This window comes from Plutella xylostella, chromosome 4 (assembly GCF_932276165.1).
Source record: "Plutella xylostella chromosome 4, ilPluXylo3.1, whole genome shotgun sequence".
In the NCBI taxonomy this organism is placed as follows: domain Eukaryota; kingdom Metazoa; phylum Arthropoda; class Insecta; order Lepidoptera; family Plutellidae; genus Plutella; species Plutella xylostella.
Genome location: NC_063984.1, coordinates 11,626,863 through 11,636,808, shown reverse-complemented (window position 1 = coordinate 11,636,808; position 9,946 = coordinate 11,626,863). Strand labels below are relative to the sequence as shown.

Below are 9,946 nucleotides of genomic sequence, written 5' to 3'. Positions count from 1 at the left end.
CAGCCAAGTTGGATTCGCCGAGTGACCTCTTTCTCGAAGTCGGATCTTCCTAGTTGGACTGTTTGTCCAAGGTAGACGTAATTTTCCACCACTTCAAGAATCGAGTTCCCTATAGATATTAAGGTGGGCGCTACCTGAGAATTGGCCATGACTTTCAACTTGTCCATATTCATCTTGAGGCCTACCTGTTGGGGAACGCGATTGAGGTCAGCATTTTGCTGAGGTCTTCCAACGATTCTGCCATAACCACGATATCGTCGGCAAACTGAAGGTGAGAGATGTATTCGCCGTTGATTGCCGAGTTCTTTTCAGTCTAGGAGCTTGAAGACATCTTCCATCGCATTAGTGAAGAGCTTCGGAGATACTTATAACATCTCCTTGTCTCACACCTCTCTGCAATGGAATTGCTTCCGTAGTCTGGTCCTGTACTCAAACTGACATGGTGGCGTTTCTATACAATCAATTCAACACTTCGATATACCCGTAGTCAATGTGACACCGTTGTAAGGCGTTTAGCACCGCCCACGTCTCGATCGAATCAAAGGCCTTCTGATAGTCCACAAACGCTAAGGTTCTATTCTATTCTCTGTGGGGTTGCAAGTACCTGCACCTGGCTCTCTCGAGTGGAACCTTTGCGCATATCCCCAAGGTCTAAACTGCCTTCCTAAGCTTGGACCATTTCCCAATACGCTGGTCCACTGCGGGTTGGTGGGTTCACATATCTAGATGTGCTAAATCTAGATATGCAGGTTTCCTCACGATGTTTTCCTTCACCGTAAGAGCGATGGTATACATTGTACTTAAGTTAAAATAACTCATTGGTACATGTCAGCGCCGAGATTTGAACCCGCATCTCTTGCGTGAGAAGCGGGCGCTTACCCGACTGAGCTACCAACGCTAAGGTTTTTTCGGACGCCTTTTTTGACTTCCTTTTCTCTTCATTTTCATCGTTCTCCATCTTACTCGTACTAAATGGATACCTAAAACCAAGATTTTGCATGTTTATGGTTTTATAAGCATTAAAGCATCATTTTGCCCAAAAAAATGGCATTTCAGGAACGTAGGCGTCATTTCGTGAACATCTGTCATATACCAGAACGTTCCCGAAATGACCGTTCCCGAAATGATTATTCGTTAAATATTTTCATGTCTCGCTTGATGCCGCCATGTTAAATATTGGTTTTAGAGATTATGAACAAGTGAGCAACAATATTTATAAGAATTTTGCTAAAAGTACGCAAATTTTCGAAAAACTACTTACTAAAGAGCGTTCCCGTAGTGACAGGGAATTAAAGTACGCTTCACACATATGAAATTAAAAGGTACTTACCAACAAAATCTATTTTTTTTTTTTCAAAAACACAACACACGCCTTTTGCTTTGAATTGTGAACTTTACACTGCTGCTCGCTAACGCCACCTGGCGTGTGTTGTTTTATTTACATCGACCGATATCCACCACGTTCACGGAATGATTTGATAAACGACGGACAGCATTTGAATAGCCAAAATATGAAGAAGTTTTACTTGTAATAATGTAATTTATACGTGTATTCTTAATTTAATTACACTAAAAGCCAATATTAAAATATGACAGTTTTAAGTGGTAATTTAAAAAAAAAATTACTTGTCTGAACTATGAAACATGGTATAAGGACGCATTCCCGGAATGACGATTTAGACCTTTTTTGTTTAAAATCAAATAAAACTTTCCATAGCGAAATAAATATGCTGAGTGCGCTGTAATTATATGCACAGAACCTTTATTTTGAAATAAGTATTTTAGTAATATCATGTAATAAAATGAGGAAAAACTTTGTCGGAAGCATAATGCTCACCTCTCTGATTTTGACCCTTATATGCTATCTGTATGTATGTGTGTCCACGTAACACTTCGTTCGGCATCGATCCCGGAATATCAGAGGCAAGAATAACCACCGTAGTGATCTACCTCAACTTTCAGGCCCACTACCACTATTTTCAGGCTGCAGTGAGGATAATCATCAGTAGCGGAGGTCAGGCCGCCATCATACGCCGGGTTACGAGGAGTGATGTTACTATCGGGGGCGTCTGGATGAAGGTATGCAAATGCTTACTTCTTTTAGCGATTATGTATGAGGCAGGTACTCATTTGTTAAATTCGTATAGTTAAGTACTTAATAAATATAATTTTTATCAGAATGATGTGCTGTGTCACACACACCCTTTTCAGCTTTTGATGCACAAGGTGTATGATTGGTTCTAAATCAATCATACCTACTTCCATTTAAGGCGAAATATGCACAAACTGCACTGTGCGGCTTTGGATACTTTACCGCCATCACGCTTGGCCGTGAAAGTTACAGAATCACAACATATTTCAGATTGATTCAGAAGAATGGACTTGGTGAGTGAAAATAATTGCAGGGAATATCGTAGAGTGAAACATGATTTTAAAGAGTCATTGCTACTAATCCAGATGACACAACTTTATTCCAGTTGCGTCCATCAGTGTGATGTCACCATCCCGCATGAGCCCGTCCCTGCTCCTTGTTGTGGCGCTATTGTAGTCATTGTAGTGTCGTGAGTGGAGGCAGTGCGCCCACTCCTGTGCAGCTCGGGATTGTCGGGATCAGAAGGTACCTTATTTGTATCCTCTTAATAAACGTATGTGTGAGTTTGTTATTAGATTTAATTGCAATAAAAAAATGCATAGGTTCCACTTTATCATCAACTGTCAACAATCGTCTTGTCAATGCTGGACATGGCCTTTCCCAAGGTGCGTCAGTATATAGTGAACCTATATTAGTATATAGGTTACGGACACTGTTCAAAACGACATCACAAATCTTTGTCATCGTGTCGATGTACGATTCGACGATCAAACGTCAAAAATAACCTTCAAACTAAAACATAGAAGTAATAAAACTAAGTAACTTTATGAACTAAACTTTCCCACTTACCCATCCCCAGACCTCAACCATGACGGTGAAGAAGCGCGCGTCAGACCTGACGAGCCTGGAGCGGTTCAACACGTACTACAAGGAGGAGGTGGACCCGGCCACCGCGGGCGAGCGCGCGCGCCGCTTCCTCTGGAACCCTAAAACCAGGGAGTTCTGCGGACGGACCGCCTCCAGCTGGTGTGAGTAGATTTGGAGCCTGTATATATTTATAGATTAGATATAGATACATATATAAGCAGCGGTCAGGGCCACAAAACTACGTAACGGTGCGTTGTGAGGTCACTACATTAGTGACATCGTGACGTTTCGCAGTTTTGTGTTGAAACCCACATCTGGAACCCAAGGACCACAGGGACTTCTGCGGATGGGTCGCTTCCAGCTGGTGATGTGTCGCCGGTGTAAGTATGTGGAGCCAACCCTTATCAGTGCCTGAGTAGTTATAGTTTTTATTTAGGTTTATGCAATCAGTAAGTCAGTTTAGTAAGTCAGTTAACCATACCTACATAATTCTTTAATTTTAATACTTAATGCAATTAGTTACAACAAATAATGTGCTATTGCATAAAGTCTTTAGTAAGGCGGCAGTCACAAGCGAGCGGCGTGCGCAGACAGGAAGCGCGGCGAGAATTGAGCCAATAGGAGCTGATTGCGTCTTCCTGCGCCACGCATGCGCGCTGGACGCAGGATAGTGCCGGCTACAGCTCACTGGTTCTATCTAGATTCAACTGCTTCCAAATACTTGGTTGTGAGGGTGGAGAGGAAATGGAAGATTGGCTTTGTCAAGCTGTTTTTGACTTCTTGAACCATTTCTCTCTCCTTCTAATTTTTAACTAAACAACGACCAATATTCATATATCTAGCTAGCTAAAAACGGGACATCTCTTTTGGTCCCCACTTACATATTTTGCTTCCCCCATTGACTTATATATTACTAGCGTAAGGACCAGTGGCGGATTTACCTATAGGCCAAAAAGGCCAGTGCCTAGGGCGGCAGATTTTGAGGGGCGGCAAATTTAGCTAATCTTTTTAAATAGTTTTTTTTAATAATTGTACTTGTACAACTGTACATAGTCCATATATAAATTAACGATTAATAAACGCACTGTAATTATACTGAGTTATACTTTTGTATTTATGTGACCATAAAATTTAAAATATTCTAATAGCGTTTCAATAAAAATTAAATAAAAAACTCGTAACACAGGATCTTCGGAGCCTAGCACGAGCACCATCTCTCCACAACTTCGTGTACCTAAAATTGTTTTATTACCATGTAGATCGGCTCGTTTCCGAGTTAGAGAAATGGCAAAAGGCCTACCACACGAGTTAAACGAGAAGTTTTCTTTTCCAACTAAAATGTGTGAATTGTCAGTCATCGACCCTAACGGAAAAAGCCATTTCGTTGGAAAAAAAATATCCAAATAATTTAGAATCTGTTTTAGTTAAGGAATGCCTACACTTTCAATGCCACGTTTCTTCTGAAATAATTTCGATAAAACCAGATTCTGGATTATAACAAAGTCTATCTTTTTTACTGCAAAAACATAATTTGGAGCATATTTATCAAAACTTTTATCAAAACTGATATAGCATTTCGCATGACACTGTGCACACCGGTGACAAATTTTCTTGCTTAAAACGGGGTAAATACTATCTAAGATCTACTTTAAGACAGGAAAAGCTTAATAATCTATTTTGTGCATAGTCAGAACTCATGAAAAAGTTTTTTATACTTAATTTATAATTTAGCTAAATTAAAATCGCCGAAGAAAATAAGTAATGTAAAATTATTTGAACTTATTGTCTGTCACCATTAACTAATTGTTACATATTTTAATAGAAATTGATTGTATTGTTTTTAAACTGTTAACCCTTTACTTCATACGAAGCCATAAATGGCTCTTGGAATTTAATATTTTATTCTACCCCAACCAAAAAAAATATTTAAAAAATGATATCGCTATACTTTTAGTCACTTCTTTGTTTATTTAAACATATTTTTTTTGTTCATGGTATGTGTCATCTGCGAATATAATCGCACCTTATCCCAGGTGCAATGATTGCTTTCTGTGAATGTGATTTTTCTGAAACTTTGAAATTCTGCAAAAAATATAAAAAGTACGTTGTCGGTAGTAAAAAAAATGGTTTCCTTTTGTGCATACCTTATATTTTCTGGAACTTGTCAATTAAATAATTATTATTACTTTTATATATCTTATTTTCTCAATTATCTGAGAAAGCCATTTCTGGCTTCCTATGCGTTGAGGCTATAATATTTATGCCAGAAATGGCTTCCTATGCACTCGTACATACTTACTAGATTTTTAACCTATCTTTTCAGAACAAATACTTCGCTTATTTATACCTAAAAAAATACAATACCTGATGTTGACTCCTTACGTAATTTCACTAATGACTTATTTTAAAAAAATTAAAATTTACTAATTAACTAAATTTACTTGTATTATTTAAAAATATATATATGTTCTGATTTAATAATAATTTGTCACTGATAAATTGCTGATCCGAAAAAAGAGCTGTAATAAAGCAATTCAGGAGTTGTGATAGTATTTATTTGCCTCCTGCAGTAGTCCAGCTACCATATCCCAGGATAGATGGCAAGAGAGACTCCTCAATGTTATCAAATGCTAGCAGAACAGACATTCTTACAGGTAGACACGAATCTCCTGGACCATCCCAAAAAAAACGTTAAACTGTGCCTGTAGAGGTGAGGACCTGCTTTAGCTGTGTTTGAATTTGATAGAAACAAACAGAATTAACCATTTTTCAATCCAATTATGAAAAATTTATAGTTTTGGTATGTCTAATCAGAAAATTAATTGTATGAAATACTTTCACAAAAACTGATATCTGTCTATGTAGTGCATGGGAAGCCATAAATGGCATAGATATACCAAGTACCAGTGCATACGAAGCCATTTCTGGCTCCTAATTTTTTTTTCTAAAATAAAGTAGCTAAATTATTTTTTTACTTGAAAATGTTGTTATTATCCCTTATTAAACGATATTCAAGTACAAAATATTTTTTATCTCAATCCCTTCATAATTCATGCAGTAGAGGGTTAAGTGCAATAAACATATTTAACAAACACAATGTTTGGCAAGAGTTGTAAGGGTTAGAGAATGAGCCGTTAAAGAGGTTTTAAGTCTTTAAAGCGCTTTAAAGTCGGGTTTTTTTGTTTTGACTTTCAGTCTATACAGGGTGTCCCAAAAGTCAACGTCATCCCCTAAATAGCTGATAGGTCAGCTCATGAGAGGCCAGAATATCACAATATCACCTTAGTAAAAACTCGATAATTTTCGAGATATTGACACTTTTATAAATTTGCCGAAAATCGACAACTTGGATCAGTTTTTTGCGTGCCGCTGGTACAAACATCCATATTGTTAGAATTTGTTTGGTGTTGCATCACCCTGTATAGCCCTGTTATTGATCGCAGTCAAAAAAAATATCGAGTAATGCTGTATGTTTATAAAAAACACGGTTTTCAAAGTCATAAAAGGTAATCGTATTTTTTTATAAACAACTTTGACTCTACATACTGTAAAAAAAATATACCACGCAAACCTGGCACCTTATTTGAAAAGATTGCTTATTTAATGCAGTTTCCAAAATGGTATGAAACGTTGCTATTGTTTTAATTAACAAAAAAGTTATTGCTATTTTAGTACAAAACGACCTCGATGTAAAATTGTTTGAAGGAAATTTATCTGACTGAATTTATTAAGGGTATATATAAACCTGTTTATATCAAAATTAAACTTTCAGTACATAGCGGGTTCCAAAAATAATCTAGTCAATGACAGAAATATATAATTAAGTTCACGATCATCTAATAACAGGATTTAACTATTGAATTTCAAAAGTCAGTAGGGGCGGCAAAAATTGAATGGCCTACAGGCGGCAAATTTGTAAATCCGCCACTGGTAAGGACAGGCCTAACCGTTCTAGAAAATGACACCCTCGCGTTGGCCCCAAAATCTCATAAATCTGTCATAATTTGTATGAATTAGGGCCAGCGAGCGGGTGCCATTTTCTTATGACAAAACGTTCTGACGGGCGTATCCTTCCTTTTGAAATCATTGGCTTCCCCTAAGAATAGAATATCGTATCCTATCCTAATAAGATATGACTGTATTCATCATCGTCATCATCAGCCAATAATCATCCACTGCTGGCTTAGACAAGTAAGCATATCCGTGACTGCTGGACATAGGCCTATCCCACGGAGCGCGATAAAACTCGGTCCTCGACCTTCCTAATCAATAATGAAAATACTTTCCTCTTCCACAGCAAAAATCAGCCTGTTCTACTTCATCTTCTACCTGGCTTTGGGCATCCTCGTAGCGATCTGCATGTGGACATTCCTGCAGTTCCTGGACGAGCGACAGCCGACGTGGCAGCTGGAGGAGAGCATCATCGGCACCAACCCCGGCCTCGGCTTCCGGCCCATGCCCTCGGAGGAGCTCAGCAGCATCGTGAGGTACCGGGGCAACGACCCCGGCAGTTATAACACTTGGGTGCAGAAGCTGTCGACGTTTTTGACACGTAAGTGTTTGAGTCTTTGAAAATGTGTTGATGTAATGATTCGTCGAAAGACAGCGGTTTAAAATAATTAAGTGTTTCTTTGTCGTGGCCATCAAGTAACCATCTTCCATGGACGTAGGTCGACGTAGGTAGAGAACGTACTTCCAAGAAGTAGTACAAAAATCTGCTTTACTCAATCTTTAAAATAAATTAATTAATTTTTATTTTCTTTATGTTTAAGGTTGCCTGTAAGAGATCGCTCTTAGCGATAAGGCCGCCTATATTGTTCATTGTTCCTAGTTTATAAGTTCTCTTTGTATGTTTTAATTTGTGGTGTTCAATAAAGATATATTCTATTCTATTCTATTCTAAAATACAAACTACTTCCACTACACTGGCCGATTCAGACATTAAGAACGTTTAGCCTACATTTTCCTGTTCCTACCTTACCAGAGTCTCGAAATTGAATAAAACTCCGAGGAAGATGACATCGTTCAACCAATTTATGCTCAAGTCACCGCCTGCGCCGGCGCAGATTAAATTACGTCGACGATTATTGTTTAGCGAGCGTAACTCTAGATCTCTATCAGACTGATCTAATTCAGACCAATTAGTGTCTCACTGATTTCCTTCATGAGTTACTGGCTCGACCTGCACTTAGTCTTGTTAGTAATTAACTAAGAAGTATGAATTTATTGCTTGACTTTATTCTGATTGATCCACTTATTTATACACATACAAATTCACACCACTTATTTATCATCCAATGAGTTTTCTGTTAGACCCGAACCCCTTAAGCCTATTCCAAAGTAATCTCTGTCTATATGCAATCTTTTTTTTTTGCAAAGGTTTGGTAAGTATACAAATTACAACGAATTGCCACTTACTCCACCCAAAGTATGCTCATGTTATCCTGTACCTAAATTTCTAACACCGCAGTCTACAAGCGAGACGGCAAATCCGGCCGAGCGGGAAAGAACATCCACAACTGCGACTTCAAGCTGCCCCCTCCAGCGGGCAAGGTCTGCGACGTGGACATCAGCTCCTGGGGTCCTTGCACGGAGGAGAACGGGTTCGCCTACAACAAGTCCACTCCCTGCGTCTTCCTCAAGCTCAACAAGATCTACGCGTGGAAGCCCAAGTTCTATGAGAGCTCTGATGCGCTGCCTGAAGCCATGCCGAAGGACTTGAAGGAGCATATCAGGAATATGACGGCGTATGATAAGAATTATGTGAGTATGCCTATAGTATTTTACCGTAAGTATATTTAATTATGAGAGTGTGTAACAGTGATGCATCAGCTGTACCTAATATACTTATCGCAGATAGTCTAATAATGACTAATCTGACTACCATTTTAACACGGTGACTAACCCAGCTGTTAGTGGTTGTTATCAAAACGATAGAAGTATATTTAATACCTATGTTTCTGCTTTCCTTGGTGCAGCATATTACAGAATGAATTGTATAATTAAAGTTTTTTTTTACTCTACTCTTTCTTCCTTTCAGCTGAAAATGGTGTGGGTGTCCTGCCAAGGCGAGAACCCGGCGGACCGGGAGAGCATCGGGCCCATCCAGTACCTGCCCTACCGGGGCTTCCCCGGGTACTACTTCCCCTACACCAACCAGGAGGGCTACTTGAGTCCACTCGTTGCTGTGCACTTCCAAAGGCCGAAGAGTAAGTAATAGATAAAGTGCTTTTTTTCCTTCCATTATACTTATTGTCCACTACACAGCCCACCATCAAACACGCAGTGACAAAATGTCCACGCCAATCTATCGCTCGTCTATAGACGCCTTTCGAGTCTAGTGTTAGAATCATCGATCATGTTAGAATTAATTAATGGCAAAAAGGTTACTATTTATAAGGCGTTACGTCGCGCCACAGACAGGTGACTTTAAAGACGGGTGGTGGTCCACTACGAGAATCTCCGCCACGAGTGGCGGAGAATCGCCCCGCGGTTCTATTTTGAGTTCGAGTTTTTAGAAGTCAAAGGGTCCTTTTATAGATGTAAAGTTATCGTCGATGTATCAAAAATTGTTCTGAATTCCTCTTATTTCCAGCCGGTCTCCTGATCAACGTGGAGTGCCGCGCGTGGGCGCACAACATCAAGTACGACCGCCACGAGGCCATGGGTTCCGTGCACATCGAGATCATGATCGAGTAGACTATCGACAGCGTCATCGTCGAGTGGACCAACGACAGCATTATCGAGTAGACCATCGACAGCATTATCGAGTAGACTATACTTACTTACCTAGACCATAGATCAACTAAACGTGTAGAGTAAAGGAAAAGAAAAGGGTTTTTTTAATTTTTTTTTGCAACAATAGCGCTATGATCTACGATAGATGATGGAACACGATAATTTTTAGACCTCATCCGACGCATCGCTTTTGTTGACCTTGTAATGTTTCAGCATTATCTAATTTATTAAAACTGTACTAAGATCTGC

General features: G+C 39.1%; 1 protein-coding gene across 1 annotated transcript; it reads left to right on the top strand.

Annotated features, from left to right (window-relative positions):
• Positions 1-2,484: 2,484 nt before the first annotated feature.
• On the top strand, positions 2,485-9,703 carry LOC105381287 (sodium/potassium-transporting ATPase subunit beta-2). The gene is made up of 6 exons (XM_048631919.1): positions 2,485-2,617; positions 2,952-3,120; positions 7,257-7,511; positions 8,430-8,722; positions 9,000-9,168; positions 9,555-9,703. Exons 2-6 carry the CDS (start codon positions 2,961-2,963, stop codon positions 9,656-9,658), a joined length of 981 nt encoding a protein of 326 aa, XP_048487876.1. The 5' UTR covers positions 2,485-2,617; positions 2,952-2,960; the 3' UTR covers positions 9,659-9,703.
• The last annotated feature ends 243 nt before the right edge of the window (positions 9,704-9,946 follow it).